This window comes from Mytilus californianus, unplaced genomic scaffold (genome assembly GCF_021869535.1).
Source record: "Mytilus californianus isolate M0D057914Y unplaced genomic scaffold, xbMytCali1.0.p SCAF_9, whole genome shotgun sequence".
Classification (NCBI taxonomy): domain Eukaryota; kingdom Metazoa; phylum Mollusca; class Bivalvia; order Mytilida; family Mytilidae; genus Mytilus; species Mytilus californianus.
The window spans coordinates 62597275-62617194 of NW_026262745.1; the positions used below are offsets into that span (position 1 = coordinate 62597275).

Genomic DNA, 19920 nt, shown 5'->3' on the forward strand with positions numbered 1-19920 from the left:
TCAGATGTTTGGTTTTTTGTTATGTCAAGCAAGAAAAACATCATGTTACCCTCCGAAAACAAATTGAAAATTCTACTAAAAAAAAAAGGATATATTTTTAGTGACCATGAACTTTGACCTATTGTTCATGATATAACTATTAGTTTCCTCTTTTTAGATCTGTATCAATTAAATACCATGTATTTAAAACTAAAACAAACGTCCACAAAGAATTTGTTTCGGGATCACAGACTGGTGGAAGGATGCACAGACGGACAATGCAATAACTATTTACTCCCTAAATTTTCTGTCAGACCCAAACCAAAATTTCAAAAGACAACGTTTCGAAACCAATACAATTAATAAATAAGTCATTGTAAAAATAAGAAGATATGGTATGATTGCCATTTAGACAACTTTATATCACCGTACAGCCTTCAACAATCAGCAAAAAGCATACCGGATGGCAATCTATTAAAGGACCCGACATGTCAAATGTAAAAAAATTCAACGACAAAAGTAACGACCTGATTTACGAAATATGATATACAGCAACAACCGGCAACCACGAAATTACAGGCTCCTGACTTTGGACATGCAGATACAAATTATGGAGAGGTTAAACATGTTTGCGAGTGCTCATTCCTCCTCAAAACGTGGAAGAACATGACTATCAGTTGGTAACAAATTGACACTTCAGATCGACATAAAACACACACTTATTGTCAATACAATTCCGAGAAATAACATTTATTGTCAATTCAAATTTATTTTAGGCTAATTCCTTGTAATGAGGCTATTTGTTGATTATTCGATTTCGTACATACATGTATCATATTTCATCTTAACAGAATTTAAATGTTAGCCTAAATATTTTGACAAACTTTACCTGTGTTAAACATGTTACAAACGCGTATAAAATTATGAAAGAGTGATATTTTCTTCATTAAGTTAACAAAAAACAACAAAACAAATACAATCATATATAAGTGCAGAAATCCGCTTCAGTTAGGACTTACTTTCTAAACATGGACGTACGGATAAATTTGATTAATGTGTTATCATTAATCCTTGTTGTTACCTCAAGAGGAACAGGTAAATATCTGTATTGTCAGGTATTCGATTACAACAAAAATCACATAATGTGTGTTTTAAACAGTACTGACAAAAAATTTCGCCAAAACATTAGTCATTACACTATTTTAAGATATTTTGTCATCAGATGTTTACTATTATTACATTATAACTGAATTTAAATTTCACTGAATTATAGAACCACCATTTACCCTTCGAGAACCTAGTAAGTACTCCTTTAAAGGTATTTAAAAAGTTGGGTTTGCAATTACAATGCAGCTTGTCAAAATGATAGTTTGAATTCTGAATGTCGCGACGAAGTGTGTCATAAATTCATGATCATCTGCTTTATGCATATACCTGAACAGATATGACCCATCAAATATTGATCATATGAGTCACTATTTGAATAATGTTAGTTTGTTTATTTGTATTATAATTAGTTTTAGCCTGTTTTGTATCAAAGAAACATAATCTATCTAAAATGTTAAAATACATGTTGAAGAATATAACGTTAGTTTTGAACATCGGAAAACTGATGTTGTTTCTACTTTAAATATCTTTAAACAAATTACAATAAAATAAAAAAAAGTATTTTGTGGGAAAATGAATATTTGTCGATCGAAAGCCGAAGGAATATTTCATGATACTTAGTAGACACACATAATTCCTCTATTTTCTTGCGATATAAACACAGTATTGTTGCGCAGTACATAATGTATCGCTAAAAAATATTTCGTATGCACATTGTCAATTCATAAAGTTTACCATTATATACATATCATTGTAAACTTTTTAAAATTTATTGTTAATATGTTTCCTGGAAATCTGTTTTATTTTCCAGCCAAATTTATTTAATGTTAATTTATTGTTAAGACAGAGGCTAGATTTAGTTAAACTGGATTTAACACTCACATGCATAGTATTTTATTTAAACAGAATTAAAATGTTTGCTTAGTATTTTATCTTAACATAATTTGAATGTTCACCTTAATCATGTTAATTTTTTATAAACTTTGTCATTACCTCTGTTAAAAATAAATATATAAAGGAGAAAAAGGGATATTTTATCCATTAGTTTTAACCCAAAAATAACAAAAATACAATCTAATATAACTGCAGAAATCCGCTTCAAATCCGCTTCAGGTTGACCTTGCTTCTAAAAACTAACATACGATATATTTTTCGAACCACGGATAGATTTTTGGACGTTTTTTTGTCATAACCCTTGTTCATCTAAGGTTTACCTCAACCGTAACAGACAACAGTTAAATCTAAAATTTTGAAAGAAGTTTGGTCTGAAGTAACAGTGCAGCACCATCTCCAAATGATTGTTTTAATACTCAATGACGCCACAAAAAGATTGTAGTTAACTCAAAACTATCTTGGTTGTTCATATACACGACATAAATAACATTTAATGTTTTAGTCACTATTCGGATAAATTTGGATTGTCGACCTGTATTTAATCAATTTGTTTCAGTTATTGTTTTTCTCTCGAAATATATTGTTTAGCCGATGCCCCCACCGATTTATTGTGTTATTATTTACAAGTTATCAAAGAATCATAATTTTTTTAAATATTAATTAAATATATACCATTACGTCAAATAGATTTACGAGATTTGAACATCGGTATCAATTCAACATCGCCGCCCTTAAAGTTTTCCAGTGTATACGAATCATTATCATCTATTTGAATTAAGTGTTAATAAAATTCCAGGAAACTTACTTTCCTTTCAAATTTGTTTTATTTTTGAATTGTCTACATACATTCTAATTTGTTTCAGTCGGATATCGTGTTTTTTTTTTCTGTTTACGATTCCCTTTAAATATTGTTGAATCAATGCCCTTCACACCTTACTCCTTACTACTCACATAATATGAGAGTCGCATAAAGTATTTTAAAATGTAAAATCAAACGTTAAATATCATACTATATCTTTATACATAATTCAGCAAGTTGTAGTCTCATCAATTGGGTCAATATCCCTAATGCGCCTCAATTTAGGGTTCTGAAATATATTTGTAAACAAAAAACCTCTGTGCAGTGAAATTGGACTTCTTGCAATTTTAAAAAAGTTACTTAACAACTTGTAATAATTTGAAGAACAGTGAACCTTAGAAATTAAATGTAAAAACTAAATGTATAAAAAGAACTGAGATTGTTTTTGTGTGAAAATAGTGAAATTTTTCAAAGGGCTTTTCGGGGTATGCAAAACTATAGACGAAGGAAGCTCATTTAGTAACCCGAAAATTTAACCACTTATGTTGAAATGTTCCTATCTTTGAAACAAGGCACTTTACTCAGCCAAGTATATGATATTGGAAGAAGATTTGACGAAAATGGTACAACTACCTCATAACTGAATTAATTAAAATTGCGCATGTTGACTCATGTTATGGACCTTATTTTAAGAGGTTATCAGACTGTTTTATGGATGTTTGCATCTTGTACACCAGAGCAAATTAAGAAAACGAAAGTAAGGTGTATTTTATAAATACTTAGTTGTCATATATGGTTACAGATTAACATTATTTGTAAAGATCGGCAACATTTTTTGCTTTTAGAACACACAAATTGTATGGGCACAATCAAAATCTTTGTTTACTTGAAACGATGAAAAAGCACATGACATGTACTTCAAATAACTAGCCTAACTTCTGATGGAAGCATTTATCATTGTTAAATTGTAAGTAAAGATGACAAAAACAAGACATACTATTCCCATTATTAATTAAAATCTACTGTGTTATGATATTGTAATTATTATATTTATTTATCATGGCCTAATTTGTTTTGTGTGGCCTTATAGTTGTTTACAAAATATTGGTATAATTGTACAGATTAGAAATCACTGGAACAATCATAGATACTGTTGGAATGATTAGAACTTTCTATTTCACTTACTTAATAATTCTGGAATGATCATAATCTACAATGTGTAATTTTAACATCTACCGTATTCTAGAAGTTTCCGTTCCAGAGTTTTCTTTGAGTTTCCCTTCTACAGTGTTCTAGAGGTTACCGTGACAACTATATATACAGATACCGAAATTACAGATCAGACATTAACATATTCAGAAGTTCTCTCAGTTGGATTGACATTTTTATCTACTTTAACTACAACATACTAGATTGTGACTTATTGGACATAATATTCTGTTTGGATTCCCGCGAAGAATTCCGGATAAAGAAAAGACAACAGGATCGGATATATATTTTGACAGTTAAGTTGACATTTCTATTTGTGTAATACTTATTGTAAACTTGTGTATAATAAATCCTGCTAAATGTTATTATTGATTTGTGTCTTTTGTTGGCTACAATTTAAAGGTGATTTCTGGCCGTAACAATCGATAATGCAACTCAAGTACAAGTAGTTGATACATGTGTTGTACCTTGACCATTAATTAGCAGCTACTCACTTAAACAGTCCATTAAATAGACTAGACACACATATTTTCTTTAATTGCTGTATGTTAATTCACAACAACAAATCACAAGAAACTGTCCGTTCTCAGTGAAAAAAAGGGAGAATCAATCTTCTGAAAAACAGAGAGCCTCGGTTGTCCATGTAAAATAGAAGCGAAAGATACCAAAGAGATATTCAAACTCAAAAGTCGAAATCGAACTGGCAATGCTATGCCAATAAAAACGTAAAAAGGATTAAAAGACAAACAACAGTACATATAACACAACATAGAAAACTAAAGGCTCAGCAAGACGAACATTACCAAAAACTGGGGTGATCTTATGTGCTCCGGAAGGGTAAGCAGATACGGCTGCACATGTGGCACCCGTCGTGTTGCTCATGCAAGTACAAAACCTGTGATTGTTCTAGTTCGGTACGTCACTTTCGAGGAAAAGAGGACTGCATTGTGGTTACGACAATTTTAACATATCTTTCTTCGAAATTCTACTTGAAAACAAATGCCTGCAATACTATGGCATATCTCAAGAAATAAATTTATGAATACATTTGCCTAAATTTGTTTACCAATTTCTAAATTTTTTTAACAGCCATTTAACTTTAATATTTGATTTACTTTAATTCCCCTATAATAACAAATTAAAATTAAATTGAAGAGGCTTTCGTTCATACAGCATTTTATTTATTTTGCATTGTGATTTTTCAAATAACATTCATTTTTCTTCATCATATTTGTTAGGCATTAACTTAAACTAGTAAGGTATGTTTTATTGCTGAAAATGAAAGTCCGTAATACTATTTAGGGTAATATTGTTCCACATCACCTTGGTAATATGGCCTCCCATAATTCAGTGACATGATTCGGAAAGACCATTTGCAATTTGATGTTTCACAAATTGTTTATATATTGTATTGCAACTCATAAAGAAGGATAGTCGGTATTTTGGATAACAAATTTAGTATCCTATTAATCATGTTTGTCCATATATGCTGACTGGTTTCTCTCTATTCGAATAATTTCCTTTAAAACTGTTCATGTGTATGTCAGTCTTTGTCAGTTATTTAAAAAAAAAACACATTCATGCATATTGTATGTTCATAAGATATTGGATATTTTTTCTTATCGTATCAAATTGAGATAATCAACACAGATATTAACCTGTTCCGTTTGAAGAAAACCATACATGAACAAGGATTATTGACAACACATTCAATTTGATAAAATATGTATATATCGGTGTGTCTAAAAGTATATCCATATGTAAATTTTTAGGAGGCTGAAACGGATTTCCCCATATAGGATTGTATATTTGTTATTTTTTTATTTCTGTATTCATTATATAATTATGTGTTTGCAACAGAGGTAATCACAAAGCTTTTGCAAGTTTTGTACAATGTATATTGCATAAAATTGAGAATGGAAATGGGGAATGTGTCAAAGAGACAACAACCCGACCACAGAACAGACAACAGCAGAAGGCCACCAACAGGTCTTCAATGCAGCGAGAAATTCCCGCACCCGGAGGTGTCCTTCAGCTGGCCCCTAAACAAATATATATACTAGTTCAGTGATAATGAACGCCATACTAAACTCCAAATTGTACACAAGAAACTAAAATTAAAAATAATACAAGACTAACAAAGGCTAGAGGCTCCTGACTTGGGACAGGCGCAAAAATGCGGCGGGGTTAAACATGTTTATGAGATCTCAACCCTCCCCCTATACCTCTAGCCAATGTAGAAAAGTAAACGCATAACAATACGCACATTAAAATTCAGTTCAAGAGAAGTCCGAGTCTGATGTCAGAAGATGTAACCAAAGAAAATAAACAAAATGACAATAATACATAAATAACAACAGACTACTAGCAGTTAACTGACATGCCAGCTCCAGACTTCAATTAAACTGATTGAAAGATTATGTCTTCATCATATGAATATCAGGCACAATCCTTCCCGTTAGGGGTTCAGTATCATACCATACATGTATTGTTCGTGTCAAACATAGATATTTTCAAAAAATAAGTCCCAGGTAACCAGATAATATCGTATTTGTGTTTTATACTTTTTATTTGTAAAATGAATTGATATTTGAACCGTAGTATTACTATACTTTGTAAATACACATGGTCCTTTGCGAATTAACTAGAGAAAGGGTTAATTAACTTTCTACTTTTTACTTTACATTGTCTCCACTTAACCTTCTAACAGAAACCGATGTCAACTTTTTTTTATTTGTCTTTAATGATTATCAATTACAACGATAACAAATGAGAATGACAGTGGTTTTCCCCTCCATCATAAGATAACAAGAATCTGCTTGTAAAACAGAGACAAATGAACCAGTTTAAAAAGAGATGATAAACCTGAAACCTTGTAAATGAAGAGAATGACATGTTACATGACCTGCACCACTTGCTCTAACGAAAGCACTCTAATAATATGCAATCATACAAATGAAATGTATCACCTCAACAACTTTATTCTTCCTATATAACAATGACGACCATTTGATATTGGAGTTGGGGTGATAACCTTGCTGAAATTGGGCTAAAACGAGTCTTTTGACCAACTTAAAACTAACAAATCCCGTTATCGCCATGTGACTTACAAAGTGCAGATAATAATTGTGTACAAAGGTGGAAATAAATGTTCAAAATGAATCCTTTACAGATTGATTAAAGTAAAACAGTTTAAAATATTAGAAGAAATAAGGCAATTTTTACCCTACTTAAAAAGGGTAGAGTGTTAAAATCTTTTAAAAAAAAAGTTATATGTTAAAATGCCTGTACCAAATCAGAAACCTCGCCAGTGATTGACTTTTTTACATAATCATATCTTGTGGCATTCTTTGTAATTCGAAGAAAAGGAAATTACAACAGTTCTGTGACATTGACTGTTGAATTATTTTCAACTATTATAGACTTCGTTTTATTTTTTCTTATTTGGTATACATATGTCTATAAATGTTAAAACTTCATCTTTTTATGTTACCCTCCAGATGTATTTTGGTTATTTTTGCCGTTGGATTACGGACATTAACTGATACCCCCACGTAGCCAGTTATTCAGTGTGCTAAAATGTAATGCTTATAATTTATTAATCCATAATCATAGAACTTCAATTAAACATTTTTCAGGAACGGTAAAAATAAACGCTCGGTATGGAACATTCAGGAAATTTGAGTAAAAGATGCGAATTTATATCATTGAGACAGCAATATACATGTATCAACAGAAAAAACCCTTCTCTAAAGATAACCAAACAACCTTCAATTGTAGTTCAACTTGATTTCCTCCTGCAAGTCTGTGAAGAATTAGATGTCTTACTTGTCACACTCGTTGACGAGAGGACTGGGTTACCTCGAGAGATTTTACATTTAGGCTTTCAAATCGTCTCTTTTTCCCCAGCTTTTGTTCATGGGATCCATACAAAATGTCCTTCACGAAAATAATAGGAAGTTTATTTACGATTTATTCTGTCTAAGTTTTGCATCCATGTCTCTTTTTCTTTTTGGCAACCACGTGATCTACTTTTGTGCAAATTCGTTTAGTTTATGAGGTCTGACATTATGTTTTTTTCAGACGCTACTTGTTATTTGCCTATGCAGAATGGAGTATGGGAATATAATTACACAAAAGTATCAGACAATTTAAAACATTCGACAACTCTGATCATCGGAACTACAACGCTACAGAATTCCGTCATCCATTTAGATGCTTATGGGACAACAATAGACGATTGGACTTGCATCAATAGTAAACTTTTATCTAACACAGAGGGAGTTGCGGTGTTCAAGTAAGACATACTTTACAATTTATGTTAATAATTAAGATATATAACATTGAACGAATGAAAGAAGTTGTGAGGTAATGTAAATGAGACAGCAACCAAAAAACACATATAATCAAAGAGAGATATATAGAGCTACCTTAGTGCTCATTGTTTTTCACCTGACAGTGAGGTTGAATCGACTCATAAGTTAAAGGGATTTGTATTTGTTCTTCTGACAGTGAGGTTTTCTCGATATACGATATAGGGATGTTCATTTGTTCTCTTGAGTGAGGTTTACTCGACGTTTTCGTTATAGGGATGACCATTTGTGATCATGACAGTGAAGTTGACTAGACTTATACGTTATAGGGATTAGCATTGTTTCTATAGACAGTGCATTTGACTCAACAATATGTTATACGGATGATCATTTATTCTCCATTTAGCGGGGTTGGTTCGACACATACGTCATAGGAATGACTATTTGTGCTATTAACAGTTAGTTTGTCTCGACACATACGTTATTGGGATTGCCATTTTTTCTCTTGAGAGTCAGGTATTTTCGACACAAATGTTATCGGGTTGGCTATTTGTTCTCTTTTCTGTGATATTGACTCTTCACATACGTAATTAATGGCCATTTGTTCTCTTGATAATGGGGTTAACTCGACACATTCGTTATAGAGATTACCATTTGTTTTTCTGACATTGACGACGTTGACTCGACACATACATTAAAGTGGTGGCTATTTGTTATCCTGACAGTAATATTTTCCTGAAACATACGTTATCGGAATAGTCATTTGTACTTCTGACAGAGTAGTTGACTCAACTTTCTTCTGACACTAATATTAACTCGACAATAATTAATTATAGGAATGACCATTTGTTTTCCTGATAGTGAAGTTGAGTCGACAATTCGTTACAGAGATGACCATTTGCTCTCCTGACAGTGAGGTATACTTGACACATATGTCATTAGATGACCACTTGTTTCCCTGACTGTGCAGACATTGAATTTGACTCAACACATTCGTTATTAGGTTGCCATTTTTTTCTCCTGTCGATTTTGTTGACTCGACAAATTAGTTACAGAGATGACCAGTTGTTCTCCTGACAGTGAGATGTACTTGACATGTACGTTATCGGGTGGCCATTTGTTCTCTTGACATTGAGGCTTGACTCAAAATATTTGTTATAGGTATAGTAATTTGTTCAGTGACAATGAGGCTGACACGACAAATGCGATATATTGATTATCAATTGTGCTCCTGATATTGAGGTTGACTCGACACATACGTTATCTGGATAACCATTTGTTTTTCGGACATGAAGGTTGATTTTATTCATTGATTTATATCTGTTTACCTATCAAATTATTTTGTCTTTCTTTCTATTGTTTGTTGTTCAAATTTATATTTTATTTGTGTCTCTTAAGTTATATGAAATACCGTGCGATAAAAATATTTATTCAAATGCCCATCAAGGCGTAAACCAGAGCCGACCGTGAGTGACCATCATGTGTAGTCAAGGTCGTTAAACACCCCCGTAGTAGTATCAAAAGGGTATGAGTTGTACTATAGTGACAATGTCATCCTAACTAAAAATAACAGCGAATTCGAAAGACTATTTTGTATTTTTGTAGTCCAATATTGCCGGATCATGCATATATTATTTGATATTCACAAGTACTTTCATGTTTCAACAACAATATTCAGGTGAAAGGCGACTAATTGTAACTATGAGACGGTAGTTAGGTACGTAACGTCATTATATAATTATGAAAGGGTTTGACCGAAGTATATTTCTTTGCAGCCGCAGCATTCAATATAGTATATCAAATTTCCACTTTCACACGTCATCTTTATATTAGCATATATTTTTTGTCCAGATTCTGTCTTCAGTTTGCTTCCGAGATATCTAAATTTTCATTCTTGCCATCCCGAACATACAAAAAGGAATAATACCCTCCTGTCTTGCTAGAAATATATGCACAGAAGTTGAGGATGCAACAGTAAGGGATGAACGATTACAAGAACGTACAACATTTCTTTTTCACAAATATATCCGCAAAGCCTAAGTAAAATAGGTATTGCAATGGCTAAACAAATCCCGATGTACAACTACGGACAACACGCGAAATATCTACCGAAAATGATAAGATACCGTTTGTTGTCACACACAATCCTCGCAACCAGAATATGTTTTCCGTAGCGAGAAGAAACTAACAAATTCTTGGACAAAATTCAAAATTAAGTACCCTAATACATCCAGAAAAGTTGATACAAGATAAATGGCAACCAAAAAACTAAAAACGCCTATTGAACCATGCAAAATGCGACCAGACAGAGAGGAAAAACATTTCCAAGTGTCGAAATGCAAGGATCATCGATGTGGTACATGTGCATACATCTATATCGGAAGCGAACTTAAGACTTATAGTGTTGTCTGTTTTTATTCGACTTATGGTTTTTAATTGGATCCTTGGTACATCTCCCTCTTTTCAATGAAAACAAAACATATTCTGCAGATGTATATCCATTAATGAATTTTCCGTCCGAGCTATGTGATTGGTGCTGTATACGATAATCTGCGAAAACTTGTTTGCAGATTGAAACAGCCAGATTTTTTTAAGAATTCCCACAATTTGTCAAGCTTAATCCCCATCAAGACCCTCTACCATGACATCGGTCAATAATATACAATTATGGCCTTCATGAAAAGTTAATATCCAAAATTATTAAATCGAGGAAAGGTTATTTTCCTCGAGGTCCATAGGATATTTACTTTTCATACAGGCCATAACTGTATTATTATACTGAACTGAATACAAAGATATAATTTTCTTTGAATGAACATAAAAATTTGAGATAAAAGTTCCTCTCGACTGTAACTAGAAAAATCAAGATTTCTCATAGATCTGTACGTATTGCATACTCATTCAAGCATATTAACGCAACTTTTGTAGCTTGTGTAGTGCTTTTTGAGTCTTTGTGTCTCAAAATGTTTTCTGTTCCGAGAATGAGCAAAATGCTGAGGCGGCCGCCATATTTTCCAGAGGTAAACAAGCGTCTCTATAGCTTGTTATTATTTTGACGAGGAAATGTGCGCCAAAAACAGCTATTTTTGCTACGCGGTTATTCCCGAACCGTTATTTTGCCTACGCGAAAATTCCCAAACAGTTATTTTGCCTACGCGCAGATTCCAGAACCGTTGTTTTGCCTACGCGATATTTGCCGCGGGAAAAGGGGGTTATTTTCCTTGAAGGAATAAAAACATACAGTAATATCTTAATTATTTTATTAGTAGTTGCTATAGTAAAGTATAACAATATAATAAATAATACAGTCATAAGACGCTATAAAGTAAAGGAATATCAAACCATATACATATTCTAATTACTCACAATTTTATTTTATCATTAAATGCATTTAATGCATTCTGTATGAAAAAGAGGATTTATATTTTATTCTCTTTTTTTATGTTTCCCATTTGTTTAATCAAAGTATTGAAACTAACATTTTAATATCATGTTTGTTACAAATGCATCAAATAACACAGCAAAAACAAATTGGAAGAAAATCCCCACATATGAATAATTGGTTTACTTTAGTTGTACAACAAACATAGAAATTATGAAATTTGTTAACAAGTATTGGGGTAATTTCCCCACACAGATGATAACCAAAAGGAAATCAATAATAGACTGGGAAATTTCCCCACAAAGATGAAAGCCAAAACGAAACCAATAGACTGTGTAATGTCCCCACACAGTTGAGAACCAAAACGAAATCAGAAGACTGGGGAAATTTTCCCACAAAGATGGTAACCAAATTAACAGAAGACTGAAAATTTTTCCCCAGAAGGATTATAACAAAAAATTAAACAATAGACTTGGGAAATACCCCCACAAAGATGATAACCAAAAAGAAATCAGTAGTCTGGGGAAATATCCCCCACTGAGATTATAATCAAAATAATTCCATAGGCAGGAGAAAAATCCCCATGCACTACACAATGATTGCATATACCATTGACACACAAAAGTAAGACATATGTCGTCTTACAGATACATAAAGAAGAGAAAAGAGTGGGAAAACATATCCATTAGCAGATAACAAAAAAGGAAACATTGACTGGGAAAGCATTCACATTGATAAATTATACAACAACAATTACAGATACAGGTGATACAGTACACGAAATGGAGTAGTTTTCCAATAACCTCTTGTTTAACTGTAACAGTGTATATCGGGGCATTTTATAGCCGACTATACGGTATGGGCTCTTTTCATTGTTGAAGGCCATGCGGTTGCCTACTGCCACTTCATTTAAACTTTAGTGGATAGCTGTCTCCTTGGACATCATACCACATCTCCTTATTTTTATATAGTCATAAATTAACTCATACGCCTTAATCTGGGGAAAATTTCTCCGCCTGCTTCACTGCATGAAAGTATTAATTTAAGGTATCAATAAACTACTTGAAAGTTAGTCGTTATTTCCGGGTTTATTTAATTTCTGGTAGTATAGTTAAAGTAAACGCAATGTTTAATAGTATTTACAAATAGCTTACTGGACACAGCAATTTCATGAATCAAAAGCTGATTAACTGTCCAGTAATTTTCAAATTTAACAAAGTTTAATATACATACAACATCAACATTTATATAGAGAAAATCTGTAAACCATGATTTACTACAAATTAAAGTCAATGATATTACACACAGTAAGCAGTTTTCTATGGTTTTAAATTAGATTTAACTACGAGTTACAAATTTAATGCAACGATAAACTTTCATTTAATGCAAATTGAAATCAAAGTCATCTTCACGTTTAAAGATTTAATGTGTGAAATCACTTGATTTACTTCAAATTTAAACTCATTAGAATACAAAGGTTAGAGCTGAATAATGACATCCAATTTGGAGGGTTTAACTAGCACCTAATTGTATGCAACCCCCTCTTATATAAAAAATAAAAATCTTAATACTTATTTTTTTAAATATTTAAAATTTTTAACGTGCTTACGCTAAAAAAAAATCTGAATATCCTGCTGCTGTGACAAAGTTATTTGTTTTGTTCCTTATCACTCCCGATTTTCCTTGGTGAAAAAAGCCTCGGTTTGTTGTCCCTCATAAAGATCTGTGCCTGAACTCTCCTATATAACCAATGTCTATAAAAATATATAAGAATTCGGTTCAAAAGGTTTTTTAATGAGTTGTGAATCTGGAAATGTACCAAGCAGTAAAGCATGTTACATGTGTAAGAAAGCTCTGATTTGAGAATGAGAGGACAAATTTATTGGACGGACGGATGGACCGACATAAACTAGTAAGCATCCCTTCCGATTCGCTTAATTTAAAAACCATTTAAAAAGCATATTCATGTATACATGGTTAACAAGAGGTGTGCCCCTAGTACTATTATAACGTGTAAACGAGCACTGTGTAAATTAATTTTGCATGTTTAAAAAAAAAATATTTTTCCAAATCATATACCTCTCAAGTGACACAATGATTAAACATGACAGATTTAACCCTCCCATGATAGCTTGAACAATTGTACACCCCCATGAACCCCATGAAAAAAACAATTGACACATTTGAAGTGACATTCTTGCACAATGCTGTTTTAGTTTGAACTGTTCAACAATTACAGCAAATATAATAAAGCAAACAAAAAGCAAACCCAATAAAACAGACTTAAAAAGATATAAGCTCTTTCAGTACTGTGTTGTCCTCATACAACAGCAATATATATTGCCTTGAGTTGGTGTCTTCTTTTCCTTTTCTGTAAAAAAATAAATTGGTGATACAAAAAACTGCTACATATACAAGACAGTGTGACCAACGTTATTATGACGGAAAAATAAGCTTACTATCAATACGCGTTTTACTGCATTGAATGTCTCAATGAAACTTGTTTCTGATACTTTTTTGTTATCGTCATTCTGACTTTGATATTTATAAAAGGAGAAGATTTTACTTGCATAGGGCAAATTGAATTCATTGAAAATGAGTTCGAGTTCCTTTACAGAAATTCTGATATCGGAGTATACTACAAATTTTAAGGAGGTTTGCGCGATCTAGAAATTCAGTTTTAGACATTTAACTCCAAGTAAATAAATTGAGGCTGCAGATATAAAAGGGACAATCAGATTTATAATTCAAAAAGATACTGACAAAACCATCCCATAATTTAAACACGACCAAAATACAAACAATAGTCTACAAAATACTACATAGATTGATGGTCGTTTGCTTTATATCCAGTGGTAAATATCCATGTTGGATTGATTGCCGTTTTCTTTAAGTCCAGTGGCAAAACTTATGCATGTTCAGGCCTAGAACAAATTAATGATTAATACAATAGGTCCTGTAATGTAGGTCGACAAAGATGAAAAGCGGGAAATTTAAAATTTCCTCTGGAAAAAGGAAGGTATATATTGGAAAGGGTTAGAAATTAAGCCTTGCATGAAGAGTTGTTGCATGAAGAGTTGTTGCATGTGTTCTTTAACATGCAAAACCGTGGCACTCTCTCAATACGAGGCATTTGATATAATATCCCTAATCTAACAGGACGCGGCTTTGTATTTATACATCTCGCGTAAGGTTTTACTGGCGGTCGGGTAAAGACTAAGGTGACCTTTTTGCTATACCCTATTCACCCTTGTAGTATATAATACATAGACAAAATATTCATTGAACAGAACGAGCCATAACCAGGAAATTACGGCCAACAACTGATTCAGCCATAAGAGAATCATGTTAATGAAACGGATACTGGTCTAAAAAATTAGTATGGTGATATCAGGTGGATGATATTGAAGATGTTGGGGTATTTGGCAAGCAGGGATTGATGAAATAGACAGTCTATTTTTCAAATTTATTTCGTCCTTGAGTTGTAATACCACCATTGATTTTCCCCTATTAGTCGTTGTTAAATTTGCACTTTTCAAAAAATTGTGCAGAATTTATCTTTGTTTCAAATAAAGAAATACTTGGCATGAGTAAAGATTTATCCTGTCCAGTACTATAGAAAACATTTCACATAACATTTCATTGCATATAAGAAAATAACCATCACTGGAAGTTAACCAATCAAATTTTTCCCCTTTTTTAACCTGTGTACAAGCTTTAGTAACCATGTAACCTCAAGTTTCCAAAATATTCTATAGAAACCCCAAATAAAGAAATAATGGTGCTTTGAAATACCCAAGATATATGTTTATGACTCAGAAATGTTTTACTGCAATGAAATGTAGGATCAATTACCTACAACTGTCAAATTCAAGGGAATATTTTTGTTCGACCTATTTTCGTATGCAACCGGATGTGACGTACTATGATTTGGTGGTATTACACCTAAAGAAGACTTTTTTGTTAAATAAACTGAATGTGACTTTTTTCCTTTGTAATACTGGTTATTTCAAGCATTCCTGTCAAGTTTTGTCATAATCAGTTCAATAGTTTGAGAAAAATCTAGTATAATGTAAAGACGACATCTACAGCTATTCGAGCAAAATTTCTTCGAAAAATCCAAACCAAGCCGCATCATAATAGAATATAGTGTGGACCAATAAATGATCAAATATTTATCTCATCTGCCTACAAACAGTTGAATATGATACAACAGATGACTTTAGGATGATAAATACTACTAATGGACCTCTTTGTCTTCCTTATAAGGTCTCTTTTGGTCCATTTATACCTCTCATTTCCTCAAAATTTCTCTTTTTTAGGCCAATAAATAATAAATTTGGGGTAACTTTCACTCATTTATGATAGAAATGTTATTATAAATGATTAATTGAAGTATTCAAGCTGAATGAACTATCCATATAAAAATTTACTGTCTCCAAGGAGGTTTCAATAAGTCCTTACGTAAAACTTAAATTTACGCCGCGTTCCAGAGAGGGACACAAAAAAATTCTCTTTTGGTGAATAATTTGTTGTTACTGCTTTAAAAATAATTTCATTTACTTAAAACTATGTATTTATTAAAGTATTTCTTAGGAAAAATTTTCTAGTATAGCAGAATATAAGAAATAAGGAGAAAAAGCTCCCCAAAACTCTTAAGTATGGCTTGTTCTGTCAACTAATATTCATGGTAAAGTCTTATTTCAAGGAAATTTTCTCATAAAATGTATTTTGGAGACTCAATCCACTCAGACTATTTCATTATTTGTAATATTTCACTTAAATAGCAAGAAATTTTAACACATGAGAGTACACACAAGGTCAAAGGTGCATGTACAGCTTCCCATATTAGGTGTAATACCACCATTGATTTTCCCCTATTAGTCGTTGTTAAATTTGCACTTTCAAAAAATTGTGCAGAATTTATCTTTGTTTCAAATAAAGAAATACTTGGCGTGAGTAAAGATTTATCCTGTCCAGTACTATAGAAAAAATTTCACATAACATTTCATTGCATATAAGAAAATAACCATCACTGGAAGTTAACCAATCAAATTTTTCCCCTTTTTTAACCTGTGTACAAGCTTTAGTAACCATGTAACCTCAAGTTTCCAAAATATTCTATAGAAACCCCAAATAAAGAAATAATGGTGCTTTGAAATACCCAAGATATATGTTTATGACTCAGAAATGTTTTACTGCAATGAAATGTAGGATCAATTACCTACAACTGTCAAATTCAAGGGAATATTTTTGTTCGACCTATTTTCGTATGCAACCGGATGTGACGTACTATGATTTGGTGGTATTACACCTAAAGAAGACTTTTTCGTTAAATAAACTGAATGTGACTTTTTTCCTTTGTAATACTGGTTATTTCAAGCATTCCTGTCAAGTTTTGTCATAATCAGTTCAATAGTTTGAGAAAAATCTAGTATAATGTAAAGACGACATCTACAGCTATTCGAGCAAAATTTCTTCGAAAAATCCAAACCAAGCCGCATCATAATAGAATATAGTGTGGACCAATAAATGATCAAATATTTATCTCATCTGCCTACAAACAGTTGAATATGATACAACAGATGACTTTAGGATGATAAATACTACTAATGGACCTCTTTGTCTTCCTTATAAGGTCTCTTTTGGTCCATTTATACCTCTCATTTCCTCAAAATTTCTACTTTTTAGGCCAATAAATAAAAAATTTGGGGTAACTTTCACTCATTTATGATAGAAATGTTATTATAAATGATTAATTGAAGTATTCAAGCTGAATGAACTATCCATATAAAAGTTTACTGTCTCCAAGGAGGTTTCAATAAGTCTTTACGTAAAACTTAAATTTACGCCGCGTTCCAGAGAGGGACACAAAAAAATTCTCTTTTGGTGAATAATTTGTTGTTACTGCTTTAAAAATAATTTCATTTACTTAAAACTATGTATTTATTAAAGTATTTCTTAGGAAAAATTTTCTAGTATAGCAGAATATAAGAAATAAGGAGAAAAAGCTCCCCAAGACTCTTAAGTATGGCTTGTTCTGTCAACTAATATTCATGGTAAAGTCTTATTTCAAGGAAATTTTCTCATAAAATGTATTTTGGAGACTCAATCCACTCAGAATATTTCATTATTTGTAATATTTTACTTAAATAGCAAGAAATTTTAACACATGAGAGTACACACAAGGTCAAAGGTGCATGTACAGCTTCCCATATTAGGTGTAATACCACCATTGATTTTCCCCTATTAGTCGTTGTTAAATTTGCACTTTCAAAAAATTGTGCAGAATTTATCTTTGTTTCAAATAAAGAAATACTTGGCATGAGTAAAGATTTATCCTGTCCAGTACTATAGAAAAAATTTCACATAACATTTCATTGCATATAAGAAAATAACCATCACTGGAAGTTAACCAATCAAATTTTTCCCCTTTTTTAACCTGTGTAAAAGCTTTAGTAACCATGTAACCTCAAGTTTCCAAAATATTCTATAGAAACCCCAAATAAAGAAATAATGGTGCTTTGAAATACCCAAGATATATATTTATGACTCAGAAATGTTTTACTGCAATGAAATGTAGGATCAATTACCTACAACTGTCAAATTCAAGGGAATATTTTTTTTCGACCGGATGTGACGTACTATGATTTGGTGGTATTACACCTTGAGAGGTGAACGTTGATGTACCTGTACTTATTACTGTGTAGTTTCAATAGCCAATCTATGTTGTTTTGAAGTATGTGTGAATACATTGCCTTCTTCGCAAAACTATTATTGCAGGCCTAGTATTAAAATTTGATGTGACGGCATGGTAATTAACATTATCATCCTTTACGACAGACAAAATAGCTGATCTGACAGGTACACCATTAACTTGCCACTATACATCGTGTGCTGTGTTACAACCCTGGATAAAGCCAACGAGTAAAGGCATTACATCGACCACAGATAGCTATATTTCATGCAGCCTAGGTGGTCGAGTGGTCTAGAGCGATGGATACGGTGCAGGTGGTGTTGCCACGATGCCACAGAAGCAAGGGTTCGAATTCCGTTGAGGAAGGAACAAAGATCTCACATTGTTCGGATAAATGTGAGACGAATAATATATCTATTATGGTGTTATCCCTGTATTTCCACGTGTTATCCGATGGAAAATGTCTGTCATAAAGTTGTCACATGTTTAGACGTGTAGATATCCGCCTTACTATTAGGAAATTGGTGATGTTTACGAAAAAGAGAATAATAGGTAAAAATATAAGGGAAAGATAAAAGCAGGGCAGATATGATGAAGAAAAGATAATAATGGGTGCTAAAATATTAAACAAATACTCAAATACTACACACCCAAAGAATACCAATTTGAAAACCCCCATCCAGACCCACTGACAACAAATTGTGCAGAAATTACACACAATGTAAAACTAAAATGATAAAGAAATGTTAAGCCCCTAAAAAATATTCAAATCACTCAGAAATCTATTTTTTACCATTTTGAAGCTTAAGGAGCTTGAATTTGTAGTAACGTTTGATATACCATGTACTAACACTATATAACTGTTACTTCGGTACTGGCATGAATATGCGGATATAGTGTCATAGAAATTTGCTGTTATAAATGTTTTTAAATTATTTTTTAATTAAGGAGTATACCTCCCTCATGCAAAGCTCTGATTTCTTGCAGGGATTTGTCTATACAATTTTTTTTCTTTTTTGGTGTTATCAGCGCTCCAACTTTCGAATAAGGTTCGATTTTCAAATATGTCAGCTTCGAGCATCACTGAAGAGACATTTATTGCCAAAATGCGCATCTGGTGCAATGAAATTGGTACCGTTTATGTTAATAATTATCTCTGTGAATGTAATTCCTACATATATAGTTTTTATGATATGTTTCAGAAGTGACACAAGCTTTACCAGTGGTCCTTTTAGTGGTAACAGACGGCTATATCTTTGTATGAAATTGACAAAAGTGACCAACGATTTATATTACTTTTACATTTTGTCAGGTATGTGACCTCACTTCTAAGTACTACTAGACGTATTAGGAAAGGGATTTAAATACTACGCTGATGTTAAATAACAATACCGGTACAAGATTTAAGTGTGGACATTCTCAAAATGCAATTGAATTGAAAAGTATTCCGGCGTAGTATAGTTTAGCTTTGTGGTGTGTTTGATACAATATGAAGTGAACGGTTAACGTCGACTCCAAATTTTTAGGCGTGCATTGGCCT

General features: G+C 32.4%; 1 protein-coding gene across 1 annotated transcript in view; it reads left to right on the forward strand.

Moving 5' to 3' along the window:
• The first annotated feature begins 858 nt into the window (after positions 1-858).
• The window catches only part of LOC127714525 (uncharacterized), a 40229-nt gene continuing 21167 nt past the window's right edge, over positions 859-19920 (forward strand). Inside the window, exons 1-3 of the mRNA XM_052220613.1 lie at positions 859-1074; positions 8072-8285; positions 19583-19692. Of these exons, the coding sequence (XP_052076573.1) occupies positions 1008-1074; positions 8072-8285; positions 19583-19692 (391 nt within the window). The 5' untranslated portion in view covers positions 859-1007. The remainder of the gene's footprint in view (positions 1075-8071; positions 8286-19582; positions 19693-19920) is intronic.